The 21,326-nt window shown below is 54.1% G+C and overlaps 8 protein-coding genes across 8 annotated transcripts; 2 read left to right on the plus strand and 6 right to left on the minus strand.

Annotated features, from left to right (window-relative positions):
• Positions 1-1,389: 1,389 nt before the first annotated feature.
• Positions 1,390-3,585, minus strand: LTHEOB_2313 (AAA family ATPAse; the record flags this gene model as incomplete). The annotated part of the gene is made up of 1 exon (XM_035511112.1): positions 1,390-3,585. The coding sequence occupies one exon, from the start codon at positions 3,583-3,585 to the stop codon at positions 1,390-1,392; it is 2,196 nt and encodes a 731-aa protein (XP_035364022.1).
• Positions 3,586-3,916: 331 nt separating this feature from the next.
• On the plus strand, positions 3,917-6,206 carry LTHEOB_2314 (uncharacterized protein; the record flags this gene model as incomplete). The annotated part of the gene is made up of 5 exons (XM_035511113.1): positions 3,917-3,960; positions 4,046-4,409; positions 4,628-4,759; positions 5,421-5,695; positions 5,774-6,206. 5 exons carry the CDS (start codon positions 3,917-3,919, stop codon positions 6,204-6,206), a joined length of 1,248 nt encoding a protein of 415 aa, XP_035364023.1.
• A 607-nt stretch (positions 6,207-6,813) lies between these two features.
• Positions 6,814-7,239, minus strand: LTHEOB_2315 (Endosomal cargo receptor; the record flags this gene model as incomplete). Its single annotated transcript, XM_035511114.1, has 2 exons — positions 6,814-7,085; positions 7,215-7,239. 2 exons carry the CDS (start codon positions 7,237-7,239, stop codon positions 6,814-6,816), a joined length of 297 nt encoding a protein of 98 aa, XP_035364024.1.
• A 557-nt stretch (positions 7,240-7,796) lies between these two features.
• On the minus strand, positions 7,797-8,557 carry LTHEOB_2316 (Transmembrane emp24 domain containing protein 2 precursor; the record flags this gene model as incomplete). Its single annotated transcript, XM_035511115.1, has 4 exons — positions 7,797-7,814; positions 7,861-8,048; positions 8,102-8,309; positions 8,360-8,557. The coding sequence occupies 4 exons, from the start codon at positions 8,555-8,557 to the stop codon at positions 7,797-7,799; spliced, it is 612 nt and encodes a 203-aa protein (XP_035364025.1).
• Positions 8,558-10,008: 1,451 nt separating this feature from the next.
• Positions 10,009-11,277, plus strand: LTHEOB_2317 (uncharacterized protein; the record flags this gene model as incomplete). The annotated part of the gene is made up of 4 exons (XM_035511116.1): positions 10,009-10,101; positions 10,288-10,917; positions 10,967-11,105; positions 11,249-11,277. 4 exons carry the CDS (start codon positions 10,009-10,011, stop codon positions 11,275-11,277), a joined length of 891 nt encoding a protein of 296 aa, XP_035364026.1.
• A 2,126-nt stretch (positions 11,278-13,403) lies between these two features.
• LTHEOB_2318 (Lipase thioesterase) lies at positions 13,404-14,808 on the minus strand (the record flags this gene model as incomplete). The annotated part of the gene is made up of 2 exons (XM_035511117.1): positions 13,404-14,686; positions 14,739-14,808. The coding sequence occupies 2 exons, from the start codon at positions 14,806-14,808 to the stop codon at positions 13,404-13,406; spliced, it is 1,353 nt and encodes a 450-aa protein (XP_035364027.1).
• A 3,374-nt stretch (positions 14,809-18,182) lies between these two features.
• On the minus strand, positions 18,183-18,680 carry LTHEOB_2319 (Mitosis protein Dim1 protein; the record flags this gene model as incomplete). The annotated part of the gene is made up of 2 exons (XM_035511118.1): positions 18,183-18,508; positions 18,575-18,680. The coding sequence occupies 2 exons, from the start codon at positions 18,678-18,680 to the stop codon at positions 18,183-18,185; spliced, it is 432 nt and encodes a 143-aa protein (XP_035364028.1).
• Positions 18,681-19,361: 681 nt separating this feature from the next.
• On the minus strand, positions 19,362-20,850 carry LTHEOB_2320 (Endoglucanase b; the record flags this gene model as incomplete). Its single annotated transcript, XM_035511120.1, has 3 exons — positions 19,362-19,862; positions 19,917-20,446; positions 20,496-20,850. 3 exons carry the CDS (start codon positions 20,848-20,850, stop codon positions 19,362-19,364), a joined length of 1,386 nt encoding a protein of 461 aa, XP_035364029.1.
• Between the last annotated feature and the right edge of the window lie 476 nt (positions 20,851-21,326).

Below are 21,326 nucleotides of genomic sequence, written 5' to 3' on the forward strand. Positions count from 1 at the left end.
ATGGTGAAATGCCGGTTGCCTCACGACGTGCAGACATTGCTGATTTAGAAGCTTGATGAGTACGTAACTCGGGAAGACTGGAATTCCATTTGATGAATGTTCCTTCGTGCTCCGGAAGAAAGGCTACTTGTACATATCATCTGCGTCCCCGACGTTCCACATCAAAACTTCTGAGCTACCCTGCCTTATTTTAATGCCTCCACCGACATTTCATGCAGGATTTGGAAGCCTCCAAGATCTTATCTACTACTATTTAAGCAACCCTCTTGATCGCTTGCACACTTGTCTATTTGCATTCCAGACTGGTTCTTTTTTTTTTTTTTTGGGGGGGGGGGGGGGGGGGGGTGTAAGTCAGTCGATTGAACTAAAATTCATGAAGGTTAATGTGCTACGCTGATTATAATTATACCAGGTTGATGAAGAATAACATAAAAGCGTAATGGTTTCCTGCATCTGTCCTTGACATTATTAGTACTGGCTTTAGCATACGCCTACTTGCCAACCAGCTAATTCAGCATAACCACTTGCCCTTTGTCCACTGCGCTCTCACATATCAGGCATGAAGCCAAACACCTCTTGTACCATTTCCCTCAAAGCACTCAAAGCCTCGATACGCTCCCCTTCATTTCCTTTCCAAAATCTCCTCAAAACATCACAAACCTCATGTATGACGCTATCAGCCTCCTTCCATCGGCTTTTCTTCCACGACTCCTCACATTTCATCGGCCATATCTTTCTGGCCCATCCATCTCCGACCCCAGCTGCACAACACAAGAACCCGACAAACCCCCTCGTCGCCCTTTGTGTTAACGCCAGAGGTAGCCGTGCTCTGTCAGCGATCCAGTCTTGATCACGCGGCACCGATCCCGTCGCAGCCATAGTAACATAACCAGGGAATGCAGCGAGGAGCCGGCACAAGGCAATATACTCCTCGGTGCGGATCTCCTCTGTCCCCACCCTTCTTGGAAGCGGGTAATCCGGGGTGCCTAAGGGGATGCGAGGGTCGTTCTTGTATGTAGCAGCATCTTCGAGGAACCTAGAGATGTCGAACTCTCGGAACATTGACTCGTAGTCCTCATCCGGCTCTTTGTACCCTTTGAAGCTGTGTTTCCTCTTGGGAGGCATGATGAAGACTCGATATGGATTCTTTGGTTTGAACTACTACACAATAAACAGAAATGGTATAGATTAAACCCCGGGCGTTTGAAGGAGGTACCCGCCCTTATGTATTATGGCACGAGTTCTCCCAGACAGTTCGATCGCCCTCCACGTGTTTCGTGCGCTGGAACGTTGCACATATCGAAAGGCAAGAAGTGGGGAATTATCAGAAATATAGATATTCTATCGGGATATCTCACACAACTGTCTTACGCTAAAGCACAAAGTAGGCTATACCCTCGAAGACAACTTCTTCTTCAACACTTCATACCTCAACAAATCTCCCACACTCGGCACGATCTTCTGCTTAGCCTTCTCGAAGTCCTCCTCCAAGACCACACTGCTCTTGCGCCTGAGCGCGTTCTGGCCAGCCTGTCTCAACAAGCTGCCAAGATCTGCACCTGAGTAGTTCTCGCAACACTTTCCAAATTCTGCGTACTTGTCATCAATCGGAGTGCGTTTGATGAGAGCTTTGAGGATCTCTGCGCGCTCGCTGGGGCCGGGCAGGCCAACGAAGAGCATTGTTTCCAGGCGACCAGGTCGCAGCATGGCGTCATCGATCATGTCAGGACGGTTCGTGGCAGCAATGACGTAAATTCCCTCGCGAGCGCTCAAGCCATCGAGCTCAGTAAGCAACGTGTTGACAACCCGAGTGGATGCTTCGGACTGGGAATCGTTGCGCTTTGGTACGAGCGCGTCAAGCTCGTCAAAGAAGATGACGCAGGGGACGGAAGAACGTGCACGAGAGAAGACCTGACGAACAGCGCGCTCGGATTCTCCGACGTATTTGTTGAGCAGTTCTGGTCCTTTGACGCTGATGAAGTTGGCCTTGGATTCGTTGGCCACTGCCTTTGCCAGAAGCGTCTTTCCGCATCCTGGAGGCCCCCAGAGCAACACGCCTGTTGGCGCTGTGATACCAACCTGCTTGTATCTGTCGGGGTGCTGGATCGGCTCGACGATGGCCATCTGAAGTTCCTCGCGGATGTCTTGCAGAGCGCCAATATCTTCCCATGTCGTGTCAGGTACCGTAGCGAAGCCCTCACGCTTGGAAGAAGGCTGGATGCCGGGAAGGACCGAGTTGAATGCCTCCATGGTGATGGCAAGTGTTTCAAACCCAACTGGACGCGGTAGATCTCGCCGTTTGGCAACCTGCACAAGCCGAGTGATACTTTGGTCATCCTCATCTCCCTCCATTGTTTCGCCACCGTCAATATCCATCTCCTGCTCTGCTTCCCGACCCTGTCTTTCGAGAGCCTCCCTGTAACGATCCATCGCCCATGAACCGGCCTTGCCGACAAGATCTCGCAGATCAGCACCCACGAATCCACCAGTTCTCTTCGCCAAGTGTGTGAAATCGACATCGTCGGCGACCTTGACCTCTCGCGTTTGAGCGCGAAGGATGAGTTCCCTCATCTTTTCATTCGGAACACCCATGTTGATTTCCGTGTCGAACCTACCGCCTCTTCTTAGGGCCGGATCAAGACTGTCAGGCCGGTTCGTGGCAGCAAGAACAATGACAGGTTTGCCATCATTTCCCTCCATAGCCAGACTGTCCATGGAAATGAGCAGCTGTGCAACGATACGTTTCTCCATCTGGCTTTGTGATGTATCTCTCTTCGGAGCAATGACATCGATCTCATCGATGAACAACAGACACGGTGCATTCCTCCGAGCCTCTTCGAAATGCTCTCTCACTTGCTTCTCGGACTCTCCGGACATTCCAGATACGACAGATGGACCCAGGATCTCAATCAGCGGTACACCCATCTTGGCCGCAAATGCCTTGGAGATCATGGTTTTACCACATCCAGGTGGACCGTGCAGAAGGATGCCACGAGGGATAGGGATTTTGGCAGCTGTGTATTCTTCTGGGCGGAGCAATGGTAGCACAAGAAGCTCCTTGAGCTGGCGCTTCACGTGTCCAACACCGCCAACATCCTCCAGCTTTATGTGCGTTGGGGGCGCGGTGTTGATTTCCGTCTTCGATTCACCCTTCCTCTTCTTCTTGACCGGTTGACCGTCAGGCAGCCGCTGGCCGTCCCGCTTCTTCGCAGCCGCCTCGGCAGTAGCCGTCTGCTTGGCCAGATTCCCGCGCAACGCTACATTCATTGCATTTTCCGATGCGACGTGTTGTTCCTTCTCCTGCTCGTCTCCGAGATCGGCATCGATCGGCGCCATCTCATCGTCTCCACTGGCTTCGTCCTCCTTCATGACGTCCAGCACGCGCTCAATGCTGTCCTCGAGCTGTTTTCGTGGTCTCCTCGCGAGCGAAGAATTTGAGCGCTTAATCCAGTCGGACACGGTGTAAACCGAAAGGTTCGGATTTTCGCCCGGCTGCTCGTCGATAAGCTTGCGAATGACCTGGAAGACTTCCTTGTCAAGTCCCTGCCGAAGGGATGGTCGGCCTTTGCCCCGCACTGATGGCATTTTTGTGTGTATGTATGACAGGCGAAATATGGAAGTCGAAATTTTGCTCTATAGATTCGATCGCGTGGGGCCAGGCGGCCGTTCTGGGGGCGGTGGTGAGCAGCTCTCGAGGCCTGCGTGGTAGTTAGAATAATGCCGGCGGCGGCTCCAGGAAATTTCTCAGGGCGCGCGGACGCTCTGACGCACATGCAGGGGTGAGCGATAAGCCGATAAGGCCCGGTCTCAAGCGCCTTGGCGGCGCATCATACGCGCTGCCCGACGCCGGAGCGGTCCTGCGACCGCGCCAGAACAGCAACGTTTTGGGAGTTTTGCTCGCAGCCGTCGACAAATCATGGGCAACTCCGGGAGCACCCCCAAGATATCTGCCCAGGATAAGTGAGTCGTAGCTTTGCATCCCTCCGCGTCCTCATCCAACGCGTTTCGGAATGCGCGTAGCTAACGCCGCGCGCCCACTACCCAGAGCTATCCTGGACATGAAGAACCAACGAGACAAGCTACACCAATACCAAAAGAAGATTATCGTCATCACCAACCGCGAGACCGAAATTGCGAAAGAATGTCTGAAAAGGGGCGACAAGCGGCGCGCTTTGCTGGCGCTGCGCCGGAAGAAATACCAAGAGTCGCTCCTGCAGAAGACCGACTCACAGCTTGCCCAGCTTGAGACGCTCACGAGCGATGTTGAATTTGCGTTAGTACAGAAAGATGTACTATTCGGCCTACAACAAGGCACGAGCGTGCTAAAGGAGATTCACAAGGAGATGGGTGGGCTGGAGAATGTGGAGAAGCTTATGGGCGAGAATGAAGAGGCGCAGGCATACCAAAGAGTCAGTACCGACCAGCACGTCATACCGGCCGTCGCAGCTGCGGTCAGAAAGGTCCCTGAAGGGATTGTGCATCTCCATTTGCGCTGGAGGCACCCATACCCATGGCCGTTTCCGTTACCGTGTTCATCGGCCATGCGGAGGGTTGCCTCATGACCAGCTGCGCTTAGGCCACTCGATGACCGAATGGGAATGAAGCGCTAGTGCTAACAAATGTACAGGAAATCAGCGAAATGCTTGCTGGCAGAATGTCTAATCAAGACGAGGACGAGGTTGAGGACGAGCTAGACGCGCTGGAGAAGGAAATGAACGGCACCAAGCTCCCGGAGAACCTACCAGATGCTCCGACTAAGGTACCGGAGGCTACACAGCCGGAACGCGGTACAGCGCGCGAAAGAGCCGAAGCCCGGAGGCGCGAGCAGGCAACGATGCACGCAGAACCGATGCTTGCATGACGTGTCGATGGTTAGCACATTGGCTGGCGGTTTGCTGCATGCATTTCAGCAAGGCGTTTGGGGGAACATCTTCTGGGAAGGGCAACGACGGAGCACATACTGGTTTCACATAGAGATATCCGCAACGTAATCTTGGCTCATATGAAGAAGGCTGATTGGTGATGGGTCGAGTGTACCTCACGTGCGGACATGCATATGCGTTGACGATCTAGCTCACACATTTTGCCTCTGTACGCTCATTGTTCCCTCGCGGGTGCGATTGCTCGTCGCCGATAAGATGACGCAAAGCCCATCGACATCGCTCTGCCCTCGCCACGATGTCTGGAAATTTCCAGCCTGTGGCCAGCAAGTTCTTGCGACTCGTGCACGATCCGTCGGCGTGGAGCATCGTCACAGCTTTTGCGTTGCCCCTCCCCCGCCATTTGCTGCTGCGGGCCGCAACGGCCCTCTTGACGTTACGAATCCTTCCCCGCCCTCAAGGTACAGCGCGCAAAGCACATATATACACGCACGCCAATATCAAGGTCCAAGACACGTAGGAATACGCCGCATACAATAGCTTGAAAGAATGTCGCATCACTGCCACGACGAGCACGCTGGCCACGGAGGCCATGATCATGGCGACCATGGGCACGTACACGACCACAGCGACGACATCACACCAGCGCTGCAGTCGCTGCTGTACGAGCAAGTCGACTTCTCCAGCGTCAACACGCTGAACGAGGAGACGCCCCGCGCAGGAGCCGCCATTCTGCAGAAGACGTGGGCGCAGCGCCTAGACCCAGAACCGGAGCTAGCCAGCGATGCCGACGAACAGCTGCTCATGTTCGTCCCGTAAGTATATTTGTTTTTCTATTTTCTCATGTATGCCGGGGTGTCGCATTGCTAACGCGCCGCTCTCTTTCATAAAAGCTTCACCGGCCAAGTCCGCCTGCACGCCATTCTTGTCCGTACCAGCACGACCGATTCCGCTCCCAAGACACTCAAAGTCTTCCTGAACCGTGACGACCTTGACTTCGGCACTGCATCCGATTTGCAGCCCACGCAGACCTTCGAGCTCTCCCAGACCAACGACATCCAAGAGGTGCCCGTCAAACGCGCACTCTTCAACACCACCCGCTCTCTCACCCTCTTTTTCGAGGACAACTTCGGCCAGGGCGAAGAGGACGTCACTCGCATTTCCTACCTTGCCTTCAAGGGCGAGTTCATGAAGTTGAACAAGGAACCCGTCAACTTCCTGTACGAGGCCGCCGCCAACCCAGCGGATCACAAGGTGAAGGGAACGAGCGCATTGGGTATGGGGAGCGGCATCGGCGGACCGGGTGGTGGCGGAGGCGGAATTTGAGGGGAGTGACTTGGCCCAGGGTAAAAGAAAGACGAGCGATATCAGCCGGAAGGCATTTTGTATACTTAGCATGGCACATGGCATGGAATGATAGTAAAATATAAAATTTTCAACTGCTGCAAAGCATGATTATCAATAGATATTCCAGAAATGTTGGTTTCGTGGCCTAATGCGTCTTTCGTCGTTTCGAGCAGCTTATAGTCTACAAAGTGCCTGTATGACGCCTGGATTACCGCTGAAAATATGGTATGCTGGAAAGAAATGAAAGACGCCGTTAACCTAGCAAACGTGGATATCGATTGAGAGGACCTACTGCGTATGACAATTGGCCTCAAAAATTCCCAGCCGTGGCCTGATCAACGCGTCCCCCGAATGGCTGACCAGGAGCGTCCGGCCGCGACGAGCCCAGCAGCGTGTGCCCCAGCACAAAAGTATTCGAGCGCGAAAGCCCCGCAGACGTATGCCCTCGCCGCAAGTAACACCGTTTCCAAGCTCCAAGTGGTCCCTCCGTCCAGCGCCATTGCGCCCTCGTCCTCCCCACAAGCGGCCCTTGATCCTCTCATGACTCTTTTCCTCAGTGATTGTCTTACAACCCTGAATCGTCACCTCACACGTGCTTCGTTGTCCCAATGACCTCGCCCCGCACCTTCGACCAGTCGATGCTCGCATCCAGCTCTTCGTCTACCAGACCGCACAGCGCGACGTTGTCGCCGCGGATGAGGTACAGACCATGCTGCACCTCGCTCGAAGGCTCCGGGTCGTCGGCAGGCCGTATGATGCGTTCCCAGGTATCGGCCAGCACGAGATTCGTCATCTGGTCGCACGACAGCAGTGTTCCGACCAGCGTCCGGCTATCGACCGTGATGATGCAGATTTTCTCTAGAAAGCAAGAGGGCGTTAGCAGGGCGACGCCATTCAAATCGCAGGGGGTGTGCGGAAGGGCAGCGGAGGCAGATTGTGAAGAGCGTAGAGCCGGAAGTGCGCGTGGCGGTCGGGTTTAGGACGCACTGTTAATGTAGGATTGGAGCGACATCTTGTCGGAGCTCTCTCAGAGATGCGACGGCTTGCAGGGTTGCGAATGGATTGGGTGAACGGCGGCAATTAGCGAGGCTGTGGTGGCTAGCTCCCGGCGGTCTTGGGTAGCTTCTTGAAAGCTTCGCGGGGTGGTGGAAGAGGGGAGAAGGAAGCTAGGGAATTCTGCGCGAGGCTGTCGCGATAGAGCTGCAGTACGGGTCCCGCGCGTTGGCTGCCGTGACGCGCGCGGGCGAGCTCGGGCCGAGAGCTCACCACCTCGCGCTAGGTGAATGCTCAATCGGCAGGCTTTGACATGTTGCTTCGGCCTTAATTTTCCAAAGAAATGACCATCATTTTTTCATTGTCCTGGAACAGAGACACCAGGGTATCTAAATAAAGACTACAACTTCCTCCATCCCGCTGCGCCTGGAAGCTCAATTATTTATGGAACGAGTTGTCCGCAAACGGCACGGCTTCCGGATCATCAAGCGAAAGCGGTCAGATTGGGAAGTGAAAACATGTCTTCGTCAATTCAGGGCCTAAACAACCATCGCCAAGAACCCAGAACACGTCTATCTATACAACGCGCTTGACCTGTGTCCTGTTAGCTGGTTCACAGAGCTTTCCTGGCCGAACTTACCTCGAAGAACCTCTTCAGCCACCAAACCTGGAAGACGCCCTCACCGACCAGCACAAGAATTTGGAAGATGCTCCACCACTTGACTCTGGCGTTGGTGCTCTCAGCAGTGTTCCTGTGCGTCCTCTCTCTGACCACGATGTATCCCTGCTCGTCCTTGACCGAAGCGATAAGTTCCGAGAGTTGGCGGACTAGAAGCTATCAGTGATGTGCCCGGCGAATCATGCCATGTGCGTGTACGCACCCTCCTTCTCCAACGGATCCTGCGGCGCCTCGGACTCGGGAACATAGACAATGCCGTGGACGTTGAAAGAGACCTCCTTGGTGTTCGCGGCCCAGTGTTCGTTGCTGAAGCAGTAGGTGTACCTCCCGTCCTGGTGAGCGACGAAGGAGTGGTCGCCGGAGGAAACACTACGCTCGTGGGTCTGCATGTTGTTCGACGGGTTTTGGATCTAGAGGCCGCATTAGCACCGCTTCAGAGCCAATTGGTGTATTGACGCACCCAGAAGTCGATCTCAAGGTTGCCGCTACCACCAAACTCGCGGTCGCCGACCTGGAAGGTCACGGTCATCTTATCGTCGGCATGGAGCTGCTCGTGGAAGCACTCGCGCGAGTGGGCCTTGAGCTGGATGTTGTGGGCCGAAGCAAGGCTGACGAGATAGCCGAAGGCGGCAACGACGGCGGCGGAGGGGAACAGCATGGCGGCGAGTCGAGGGGTGCTGCGATTGCAAAATGGCGATATTCTGGGCGGCTGTTGGAGCTTCGGAGCGCCGGCGTAAGGAGTGTTGATCGCGAGCTGCCAGGTTGCAACGGCGAAAGTTCGGGAAAGACCCTGGTCGCTGATCTCGCGCCTCAGGAACAACTTCACTCCACCCATCCCAACCAGCAAACTACAACAAATTTCGTCCATTTAGCTTTCACTTTGCAAATGCGAAGTACCCCGTAAGTGTTATTTCTAGGAGAGCTCGAGGCTCACCAAAACGAATACTGTGCATAGCAGGGCGAAATATCGTTGCCGAACATGCATTAACCATCGGGGAATTTCTTACTCTATATTATTTTTTTTTCATCTTCTATATATTCGTATTTCGCAAATTATCGAGGTTCTTCTGTCTCTAGCACATTTTTCATGGCGGTGTTATTATTCTACATATTGCCTCTTCACCACTTTCGATTTATTCCAAAGCCGACCATCCCTCTCCCAAATCCTGCAGTCCGGGTGCGTATGTGTCGCAGAAATTCGGTGTCAGACTGGAGTCAGCAGACGCATTCGGCTTTCCGTTACACTCCCATGTCTCAGTCAAATTTGTCCGCAGCCCTTCGACCAAATTGATCTCCAAAGCGCTCGGGGTTAAAATCAGCGCGATCTGGATTGGGATATTCTTAGAATATTAATTAGACGTGCAGTGGAAAGGGATATTGCAGACTGTTAATCTGCGCGGTCTAACATAAAATAACCACCTGCCCAGCTGCTGAGCGGCTCGAATAGCAGCTATCGTCACAGATGGATACAAAAAGAGATGGTCAATCGATATTCTACCAGCATCAACTCAATATGTGTGGAAATCTCCACTATATTGAGCAATTAGTCACTCTTCGCTAATGCTCGGGCTGCTATAGAAATTGACCGACGTCAGCGCATAGAATAGTACTGTCGCACCCAGCGCGGCTAGCTCCAAGGCCCTATTCCATCCCGGAAAATAGAGCTTGTTGGAATGCGGTAAGACGATTCCTCCAGTATGGTTTATTATGTCTGGAAGCGGCCGCGGTAGGGTACGGCGCGCGCCGTGGCGCCGGATGTTCAATTCCTTGCGCGCGTGCGGCCCATGCGAGGCGGCCCAAGGGCTCCAAATACCCGCGCCTTCCTTCCTGGTGCGGAACAAGCACGAAGATCTTGAGTCGTGTGCCCAATGCGGACTAGTGTCGCAAGTGTGTGTTTATAGGGACTACCATCCGACTCTCTTCTCGCCCTCACAACCAAACCTTGAGCTCGCGACACCATCGCACTTCGCGCGAAGTGCTTCAAGCCTTGTCGCCGCACACCTCGACGTTTGTTGTCACCGCTATCCTCAACTCGCGCTCCGTCGTCGCCCGATCCGACAACCACTTCACTCAAACCCCGTTTCGTCGCCCACCCCGCTGGTCGCAACTATGGCCAACTTCAGCTCCATCGACCTGAACAAGATTGATCCCGGCTGGGCTCGCAAGCACAAGTGGACTCTCTGGGCTGCCGGACTCTCGCAGGTAAGCCCCAGCTCATCTCTCAACCAACACCTCACTCTTGAGCCATCGGCTCCACCTGGAGACATGGCCGCGCTACCAAAGCAAAGCGCGCTTGACACATAGCTCACCAATCCACTTTGCGGATCACTGCTGCTCCCACTCTTGGATAATTATCCTCCAAGGACACCAGCTGACGTTGAGTTGCAGGACCAAGTTCGCCAGATGTGCAACAGGCCTAGCTTCGCTGAAATGGCCGTCCAGGCCCAGGAGAAGATGTCCTTCGATGAGGCTCTCGCGAATGCCAAGGAAGAGGGTGCTAAGGAGGCTCTTAACAAGGTGGCTGCCGAGAACAAGGCTGCCCAGAAGGCCGCCGCTGTTCAGAAGTCCGCCAAGAAGGAGACTCCTGCCGCTACCACCCCTGCTCCTGCTGAAAACACTGCTGCTTCTCCTGAGAATGCCGCTGCCCCTCCTAAGTCGGAGGAGAAGAAGGGCGGTTCCGGCAAGCCGAACTTCGCCTTCACTGCCGAGGATGACGAGAAGCTCCTCGAGCTCAAGAAGGCGAACAAGTCCTGGAAGGAGATTGGCCAGCAGCTGAAGAAGCCTCAGGATGCCCTCAAGAACCGCTTCAAGGAGATCGGCTCTGACAACCAGAAGGCCAGTCCTCAGAAGCAAGAGACTAAGAAGGCCGGCCGCGACAAGCCTGCCGAGAACCCCGTCCCTCAGCACAAGACTGGTGAGGGCGAGGACTGGGAGCTCCAGACTGTCAACGAGGACGACGACCCTGATAGTGGCGAGTACATGGTCATCTACCCCGACAGTGTCTTCACCGAAGACATCGTAAGTAATCCATTGCTCATTCCTTCTCACACTAAACTAACACCAATAGTGCGTCGCCATGGCCCGTGCCATGTATGAGGATTACGACAACTACTACCAGCGCGTTGCCAGCCGCATCTTCGACTACACCGGCAAGCGCGTCGGCGTGTCCGCTGTCAGGAACAAGCTCGCTCATGCGCGCAACAAGTGTAAGTCTGCCCCAACCAGACCCGCTCTTCATGATACAGCCTAACGCCTCGCAAGCCACTCCTCCGCCTTCGGAAGCGGAAGCGGAAGCATTCTATGATACCCAGAGCTATGTTGGAAGCCTCTGATGCTACTCTGTTTACAGACCGGAACGCTCTCGTGGCGAAGATCTAATTTCCTCTCCTTTTGACGGCTTGACGATTGGACCCCGCCTTTTTTGCGACGTCACTTTGGCGGGCTCGGACAACGCACAATTGCTGAACGTCATCAACGGGAAATGCTGAATTGGTATTCCTTCGTCACACGACCATCAGTTCTCAACTTCTTGTTTGTGGGAAACAACAGCTCGCCTCAAATCTTCACGGTCTTGGTACTCGCCGGAGGATTGCCCGAGCTTGGACACGGCTTTCATTCTCACTATACACTTCTACGATACCCAGACTTTTCTTTGCTTTCGGAACAACTGCTCCATTGGCGCTTCGAGGTCGCTTTGTGCGAGTTTCTTAGTTGCTTTGGCGGTTCGTCTCCTGTTTTCCTTTCCTTTCCAACCAGCCACAACGAATAGACCCTTAGGGTCTCGGGCTACACATTGGTATGATCTGCTGGCAAGCGGCCTTCTGAAGTGCTCTCATGCACGAGCTGGGATTGTGCAATTCTGGTACGACTATCAAGGAGATTGGGTGAGCAATGCTCCTTGACGTAGATAGAGGCAACGGTACACAATCAATTCAACAGCTGCTTAAAAGTGTGATTAACTTCATGTCCGTATATCAAGTGAGTCTATGCTCCAGCTGAAGGGTTGCCATGGTCTTGTGTGTCATATTCAGTCGGCCATGCGAAGGGGACCTCATTCGGCATCACCCAATCTCAGGTCGCAGCCTTACCCACACGCGACACACGCATTGCGTGTCCTTTTGTCTTCCCATATACATACGTTTGTAGTCCCAGATGCCAGTCGCTGACGAGTAGACTCCATGGTCTGAAAGTGAGGCGACGCTATCGTAGTATGTTATATAAATACTCTCTGCTGGATTTGAAATGCATTCTACGCACTGGCAGAAAAACAATCATAAAAGTTTGTGATCATTTAGTCACTCAGAATCAGTTACTCATGGCCCGACAGTACGCCATCACCAACCATATCCCCCCCAAGGCGATCCGCCATAGCCGCCATAGCCACCGTAGCCGCCACCGCCGCCAAATGGGTTATCAATGGTAAGCGCAGGACAGTATGGGCACCTACGGTGACCGCAAATTCTACTTCCGCCACCGCTAGGAGCAGGATCCCATCGATGGGAGCTTCCGGTCCCTTGGCAGGTGGCCGTGGAGTGCGTGTTGCGCGTTCCGCACAGGCAGCAGTTCCACATCTTCTCTTTTTTGGTGTTGGTAATCTATAAGCCGGAGTGTTGGGTCTCTTGAGGTTGTGTTTCGATTTGGCTTTTTGCGTGGAATAGATGTGCAAAGAAACGTTCGTTTGTGGCGAGTGTGCAAGGAGTGATGGGTTTCGAGCGAGCATTTATACCGAAATGCCGGGCAAAGTGCGTATCGCACGTGGTGGAGTGGGAACAGTTGACCAGAAAAAAAAAAGGAAAAAGATATGTCCGTGCAGCTGATGGAATTGCGTTCGTTGAGCTGCGCACGCTGGAAGTAACGGAGAAAGCCAAGGGTGAAGAAACAGAATTTATTCAATGACTGGGCAAGCTGGAGATCTGCATGGATGACTGACTTCCAGCAGTGACTATTGGTATTTGCACATCCACAGTGCTATTTGTACAAGCATTGGGGCGGTGCTATAGCCTTCCCAAGAAACCGTTTAGCATCACGGAGGCGATCCTTAAAGGACTTCTTAGGCTTAGGCTCGTCGAAGTCTCGACACTTAGGACACCGGTGATGCTCGCATGCTCTAGGACGGCGCTCGGAGCCTAGATCGTACAAACCTTGGCATATGCTATCAGCAGCGTCGTTGCGACGCCGGCATTTGCAGCACTTCCACATTTTGCGTTGTTTGCTGTTGCTGATTGACGCTTTGTAGCTGTTCGGGATGCTTTTGCTTGAATGGACTGGTTCTTGAGTATCAGTTGGGGTTGAAAAGGGCTGTTAGGTTGCCTTTTATACCGATAGCTGCTTTGTGTAGTAAGTTCTTATAATCATGTGAAAAACTGCTTGTTTCAACAGCAAGCATGAATGATGATGGAAGCCAACGCACTCAAAGAATCTCCGAGCTGCCAAAAATAAGTCTTGAAGAGTAAATCCGGTTCTAAAAACTCTATACTGGCAGCAAAAAGTGCTCTACTTACAATTTACAGCCCCTTGAAAAACGACAGTATGGCCGGCAGCGATCCCTCGTCATCATTAATCCCCAAGGCAACATCAACGACGGGCCCAACATGCACCTCATTGGGGCCCTTCACAAACACCACCTTCCCATCATCCTCCCCGTCCTCCTGACCCGCCCCCATCAGTCCCACAAATTCCACCACGTCATCCAAAAAGACCTCCCTCGTCCCCACACTCACGAGCATCCTCTCCACAACCCTGCCCTCCCCCCTCACTACGCCACTCCAAAACTCAGCCCCCCACTCCCCCCGCTCCTCTCCCTCCCACTCCTCATCCCCATTCTCCTCCTCCACCTTCCGCGCCTTCGCCGCCCCAACCATATCCCCCCAAACCACCCCCCTCGCCCTGCCCATCCCCACCGCCTCCTCAAGATCCTCCATCTCCTTCACATACAAAAAGTCCCACCTCGCATTCCTCTCGTACGAGCTCCCAGCGCCCCTGCCCCCGTACTCGCCCAACCCGCACCACGGACACACGGCCACGGCCGCCGCCAAGGGGCGCATGATGCCCCCCTCCGCCGACTGCCTCCACCACGCCACAACCTCATCCCCCACGCCCCGCGGCGCGCGACCGGCCTTCAGCGCCGCGAGCACACCGAGCAGGAGGTTGCCGCCGGCCGAGTCGCCGAGCAGGACGATCTGCTCGGGCGGGACGGGTGCGAAGCCAGTGCCGCCAGTAACGAGAGTGCGCAGCGCGGCGAGGGACTGGGCGAGCTGGGTCGGGTAGCGGTGGGCGGGCGCGAGGTGGTACTCGAGGATGGCGAGGGTGGTCGTGGAGCCTGGGTGGGAGGAGGAGGAGGCTAGGGCCTCGGCGCAGCGTTGGGCCAGAGGGATCTGGCCTTGGGAGTTGATGGGGTGGGCGAAGCCGCCGCCGTGCAGGTAGAGGAGGGTGCGGTTTGATGCTGATGATGATGCTGCGGATGGAGCGGGATTTGATGGCGAGGAATTAACGGTGATGAGGTGCAGGGTCGCGTCCGGGATGGCCGGGGCGTGGAAGGTGGATGCGCGGTCACCGCGGCCGGCTGCGGGAACCGGTACTGGGATGGCGGAATGCGCGAGTTTGCGCGAGGCGCAGAAGGCGGCGACGGCATCGCCGGTGGAGAGGACGTCGCCGGCCAGCCTCTGGCGAAAGCTGAGAGTCAACGTGACATGGCGGAGGAGGTTAACGCCGACGGTGCGTATTGGGTGTCTGGCGGCGCTCTTGTCGGTGAGGACGCCGAAGACGGAGCTGAGGACGGTTCTGAAGACTGGTGGGCAGGGATTAGTAGGGGGTGATTTGTTGAGCGGAATTGAACTCACGGACTAATGGGACGAGCCAGAGAAGCTGGACCTTCTCGCGTGTCGAGAGGCGGATCTCAGGATGGACCATGCCGTGTGGTGTTCTTTTGTGGGTTGAAGTCTAATGAGCACGGGTGAGGCAGATAGCAGTGTTGAGGGATTGGGGTTGTACAAATACCCTCAGCTGCTTCGCAAGGTTTCCTGTTTTTGGGGTCGCAACTATTGCTGTTTTCGGCCGAACGCATCCCCACCAACACTCGACCAGAGGCGCATTTAGCGCAATGTTGTCCCCAAAGGAATGCATAATGACTTAAACTGAGAGCTGTATTTTCCTAAAAATAACTATTACGAATATTTGCAACGTGCTGGCGATGACGAAGACACCGCAAATTTCCGAACATATGCGAGACAACCCGCTGGCCGAAGTAACCCGACCATTGGAAATGCAAACCAGCAACTCCTATCGAATAATGAAAACTCCAACTCAAAGTTTATCCCAGTGAACTGTTTTTGCAGTACTTATTCACGTCTCTTCCATGATCCATAAATAACAAACATCACCGCCTGCCTTCAAAAATCACCTCATCCTCAGACTCTTCACCCTCTTCAACAACTGGCCCCCCAGACGGCCAGGTGAGCAGGAGTTGAATTTTACGGCTCAATGGCCGGGCAATCAGGAGTTGACATTTACGACTTGCCAACTGAGTAAGTAGGGGCCGACTTTGATGACACGCCGGCGCGCGATCGAGAAACCAAAGCCCATTTGGCGGGAAACCCACAGCGATAACTCTCTCACGAAAATTCATTCCTATCCAACGTGCGTCATCATCATAGAAATCAGAAAAGATAGTACTTCTCACCGTAGGATCGAATGTTTGAGGATGAAGAAGAAGAACCACTTGTTCTCCATGAGGGTTAATGGCTCTTGAAGGACGATTATTGATAATACGGGCGGGTATGGCGGTCTCAAATGGAGGCGACTCATGACTACAACTGCATTTCGATGTAGAATTGGGTGTTTGGAATTTTTCGGCAACTTCTCGGGCTGATGGTCGCAGGCTAGGTTTCGGCGACAGCATTTGGATCAAAAATGACCGGATGTCCCAAAGAAAGGTGAGGAGGGTTTTCGTATCGTCATCGAGCCAAGAGTGAGTAAAAAGGTAAATCGGCCCCCATAGGAAGGATACTACCGTGTCGATGTTGGAGCAGTATGAAAAATTCTGGATTGCGGACGGGTGAAATGCGTTTTCCTCCGCTTCGTTTGAGAAAAAGAATTTGCCTCTCCAGAAATCCCGGGTTGTGTGTTGTCGAAAATGCGAGAGGACCTCCGTGAACACGCATCCGAGGGAAAATATGTCCGCGCTCAGCCCGCGTGTCTCTTGAGCCACGACTTCAGGAGCAGCGTACTTCCTTGTAAAAGGCGTAAATGAATCCGTCTCCGCCTCTGGTGTAGTAGTGTAAGACCTCGCTATTCCGAAATCTGCCAGGTAGACTTTCAAATGCCCTTGTCTCCACTTGATGAGAATATTTTGCGGTTTGATGTCCATGTGCTTGACTGTGTTGGCATGCATGTACTCCACAGCGTTCGCAAGGCAAGGGAAACAGGTCAAAACCTTTGTTAATCCGTCGTCATAGTTTTCCTTATACAAAGGTTTGTGCTCCAGAAACGTCCCGAGATTCCATTCTGCAACAGGATAGAGCAGAATAGCCAGGTCACGGCCGACGACGTAGGTGCCGACGATCCTGATGATATGGGTATGTCTGAGCTTCTGAAGACGCTCGACTTCAACAGCAGCGTCCTTTCGTTTCATACGAATGCTGCAGTGTATGATCTTCCGGGCGAGGTGGATCCTCCTGCATTGGACCTTGTCAACGATAGCCGTTGCGGAATGGCCGATTATCCCTCCAGAAGCGAGAGGGATTTTGTCTTCTTCCCCAACTTCATACTCCGCATGTTGATTTTTCCCAGACCAATTTAGTTCCTCGTATGCATTCGGAATTAGGCCTTTTTGCAATAGATATCGTTTCCAGTCCGATCTGTGTTTGGAATTAGGTACTCATAAATTCAACACGCGAGCCTTCTAACTTACAATTGCCTGATCGGTTCATTGAAGTCTGCGGTTGCAGATGATGGAGTTCGGTGTGAGGTTGACGAGGCAGTGTAGTAGCTGATTGTGCTGGAGCTTTGAGATGCGAAACTCGATCGACCAGAGCTGATACGAGATCTTGCTGTCGCATAGGTGAGCCTACTTGACATATGCGAAACAGCAGTCGTATAGGTCACTCGAGATCCTGAGTCCGCAGTGCTGCAGGTCACAGCGCTAACTGTCTCCGGGAGCACAGCCGATCTCGCAGAAGAGTAACGCCGGGAGGTGGAAGCAGACGTGGTAGCCTTGGGCCGGATTACCCGCGTCTGGCCCGTTTCAACCTCAACCTCGAGATGTCCATCATATACGTGTGCGTGTCGTGGTCTCACCCGAGGTTCGTCCAAGTCCGAGTCTGACCTAGCTGTGCTCCGAACCTCATCGACGTGTGTGCGATAGTGTGGGTCTGGATAGGTAAAAAAAATGGCTTGAACGTCGAGGCTCGTCAAAAGAAGGCGCAAAATCGGATGTTGCAGCGCTCCATAGTGGAGATGTTCCTCCTGTCATGAAGATTTGGGAACTGCCAGGTGGCATGTAACCGGGTGGACCGGTATCCCATGGCGAGAATGCCGACATTGTGGCACGAGATCTTGCTGCTGGGTTGAGAAAACCGGAATGTCCAAAGGTTGTGGGAAAATTGCGAGATTTGATTTCAGCCTCGCGGAGCGTAGACTGCGGGGAAGCGGGCTTGTAATTGGTGCTTGTAATATGCAAGGCGAGGGCACATGCTGTTGCATACAACGACCCTATTGGTTGGTAGGTGCGTAGACTTGTCATAGAAACTAAGAGCAACTGTATCGAAATGATGGAAAGACGGAAGGTAAAGCTCAATAGAGACATATCATTTGATATATTGATTACTGTTCGTTTCCGTGGATTCGAAAATGATGAAACTCTCAATTGGCTCTTATCACATCGGCTAAAGGCTGGATAAGGCACAGTTGAAGCTTGCAGCGTGCTTGTATCAAGACCTACCTTGTGAGGCAATACCTTCTGCTTAAGGCTGAGGCGCTTAGAACAGCTAAATCGGATGCATCAGTACTTTCAAAATATCACTTACTGAGTGCAAAAGGGTCATGGAGGAAAAGAACTTTTTGAGATGTATCGCATTAGCATACTCTTGTTTTTTCAAAAATGTGCAATAGCAAGTGAGACCAACCAATCCAACCCGAACGCCCGAGTTTCCAGCCCTTCCATCTTTCGCAGCTCGCGCTCGGCAGCCGGATCTGTCATGCTAGCATATCGTGGCCACCTGTAGCAAGCCTCCGTCGTGAGTCATCCTGGGGAACACCGTAAGTCCCGCCAGGCATGCAGGACAGATTTAGTACCGGTAGCGAGTCGAGTAATCCTTGGGGCTGACAACGAGACCACGACCTTTCTTAGCGCCGCGGTAGATGGTCTCGATGATGTCGATCAGCTCCTGCTTGTCTTCCAGCACCCAATTGAGCTTGTTGTTGTTGCCAGTGCCGAAATCGCACATCATGTGCTTGTTGCGGAAGAAGAACATGATAGTCATGGGGTCGTACAGCTCGTACATCTGCTTGAAGTCGGGCACCTGGTCCAGGTCGCAGACGTAGATGACGGCGAAGTTCTTGACCTTGTCGGCGATCCGGTACAGCACCTCGTCTTGGCGCATGCAGTCGGGATCTGCGCGAACGTTAGTGCTGGGCGTTCTCTTAGGGGCACGAAGTCGAGCGGCGGAGAACAGCTTACCCCAGTCGCGACCGAAGCGAATGACGACCAAACGCTCTTCTTCAGACATGATAGCCTGGTCGACGTGCCAGCCGGTGACCAAGTGCGGCAGAACGACGGAACCCATGGTGGCTGCTGTTGCGAGAGTTGCGGGAGCAGGCTCGAATGTGAAGTTTTGTCGCGAAACAAGAGCGGCCGAAGGAAGGTTCTAGTGCCGGAGCCGGAGCGCAAAGGGTTATGGAGGCAGGCGGTATCACAGTGTGTTGTCGTGAGAAGAGAGAAGTTTGGGCAGAGATGGAGTTGAGGTTCCAGGCGGCGGCGCAGGGACCCCCGCGACGCGGGCGGTGAGACTAGCGCATGACGTTCCATCCGTTTCGATCGGCGCTAACATCTTACCTGACGAGCCTCAACTTTAACTGTACACTGGCAAAAATCATGTTCCCCGAAAAATGCATATCGTTCGTTATCATAATGTCTGACCGCCCTGGAGCTATCTACAGCTAGAAGCGCCCCCACCCAAAACCCAGATGCCGGAATCAGGAGCTGCAGTGGCTCCATCCTAAGAAACGAAGTGAAAAGTAAAGGCTCGCTCGGGGAGGAAATTCCTAATACCGAAGGCAAAGGAGTGTGAAGAAAGGAAGAATCAGCACCAAGAGCTGAGAATGGAATGAAGAGAAGAGAAGATCAAAATCCCGCTCAAACTGCACATGCGCACAGACGGGAACGAATCCAGTACAAGAAAGTAATCAGCCTTCCTTTCCAACACCAAATGAAACCGCCGTTCCTCTAATACCCCTGGAGTGGTCGTTTACGACTGCTGGATACGGTGCCTGCCGTAGTGCCTCGAGCGCTTGCTCTTCTGCGCATCAACAGTGACGTACACAATATCCGTGACGTACATGGTCTCGTAAGTCGTCTTCACAACGGGCGCCGCCGTCGTGTAGGTGGTCGGAGAGGGCTCCGAATCCGTCTCAGCACCGCTAGAGCTGGCCAGGGTGAGCAGAGTCGTGCTAGACTTAGAGTCCGCTGAGGCGTCGGTCTCGGCTTGCATGGCAGCTGCAGTAGCCTCGATCTTAGTCGACGCGAAGTTGGTGGTCGACTCGGCCATGGGGATGCTGGCCATGGTGGGCAGCGAGGGAGTCAAGTTCTTGTCCTTGTTGGGCGGTCCCTCGAAGTTCTTCGCATCGCAGTTGTCGTCGATCTTCTGGCACTTGTCGCCCCAGATCTTGCACCAAGGGTCGCCACCAGTGGCAAGCTTGTCCGAGTAGTCCCAGCAAGCCTTGTGCTGCGTCCAGCAATCCTCTCCAGACTGGATGATTGTCAGCCATGAACACGTGAGATGAGAAGGCAATGTCAAACTTACGGCCCAGCAGCCAGTCTCGTCCGAGTAAGAGGGGACTTCGTAGCCACACCAGCCACCCATCTCCATGATGCAGTTCTTCGGCTCCAGACCCTCTTGTTGAGTCATCTGCTTGCTAGCATCACCACTAGCGCCACCACTAACGAGGGCAGCCACGGCCGGGCCGGGAGTGAGGTAGGGCAGCTCCAGAGGTTCCTTGTAGATGTTGAAGGTGACGCCGGGATCATCAGACTTGATGTAGCCAGGGATGCTGACGGTACTCTGAGGACGCTTGTTGCCAGAAGACTTAAGGAAGATCTGGGCACAGCCAGTGTAGAACTGCGGGTCAGGAGGGTTGGCAACCGCCGAGTGCAGGGCAAGGATCTCGGGCCTGGCGAGGTAGTAGCCGCCCTCGAGGCCGGAAGGGAGGTTGACAGAGAGCTTGTGGTTGTAGACGCCGTTGGCATCCTCTCCACCAAGCTTCTGGTTGCACCAGAGGTCCTGCTCCTCGTCATAGCCCTCGTCCCAAATCTTGAACCAACCGTCGCCAACGCCTGTGGTGTGTCAGTGAGGTGTTCAGACGCAGCGGGTGGGAATCCTTACCAGTGTCGTTGATGGCCGAGTCGACCTTCTTCAGATAAACGGCACAGGGACCCTTGTGGCCCGGGTCAATGGCACCCTTCTCGGGGTTGCTGCCGTAGGCGCGCCACTCGAAGGACAAGGTAGCACCGTCATTGACGGAAACGACACGCGGGTTGCCCTCCTCGCCATCGTAGCCGCAGGCCATGGCGTCTGAGCCGAGGCTGATGGGGAAACTGGCGGTCTTGGGGATAGTGCGCATGCGGACGCCGACAGCATCGCCAGCAGACTTGCCGTCAACCCAGAGGGTGGTGAAGATGGTGTGAGCCTCGACGGCGGCCGAGGCGGCCAGGGCCAAAGCGAGGGTGGTGAGCTTCATGTTGCAATTGGAGGTTATGTGCTACGAATGGAGTATGTGCACGGACGACTTGGAGACTTGACAATAGTAGCACAAAGCAGGTGAAAGGAACGGACAGGTCGACTGCCGGAGAAGGTGAATGAAAAGAACGTGGTCGAAGCGTTGCTTCGCGAAGAAGGAGTGACGAGGGAGAAGGCCGTCAAGGCGAGGTGGGCGGTTATAAGGAGCGTGGGGTCGGCGGCAGTGCGGACAGTGTTGCGGCGGAGAGAAAAGGGTGTGGTTTAGGTGCAGGTGTTAGCAGCTCGGTGGCGCCGGGATCACGCTGGGAGCGCCGCCGGCCTCATCGCGCGCGCAGCTGCAGGCCTAGACAGCCAGCATGGAGACGCAAATTGCAGGCAGCTGGGGAGGCTTTGGGCGTTTTGTTTGTAGTGGAACCCTTGCGCGCCAAATGATGGAGGATCTCCCGCCCAGCTGGTGTCGGGCCAATGGCGTGGGAA

Source organism: Lasiodiplodia theobromae (genome assembly GCF_012971845.1).
Source record: "Lasiodiplodia theobromae strain AM2As chromosome Unknown scaffold_6, whole genome shotgun sequence".
NCBI lineage: Eukaryota > Fungi > Ascomycota > Dothideomycetes > Botryosphaeriales > Botryosphaeriaceae > Lasiodiplodia > Lasiodiplodia theobromae.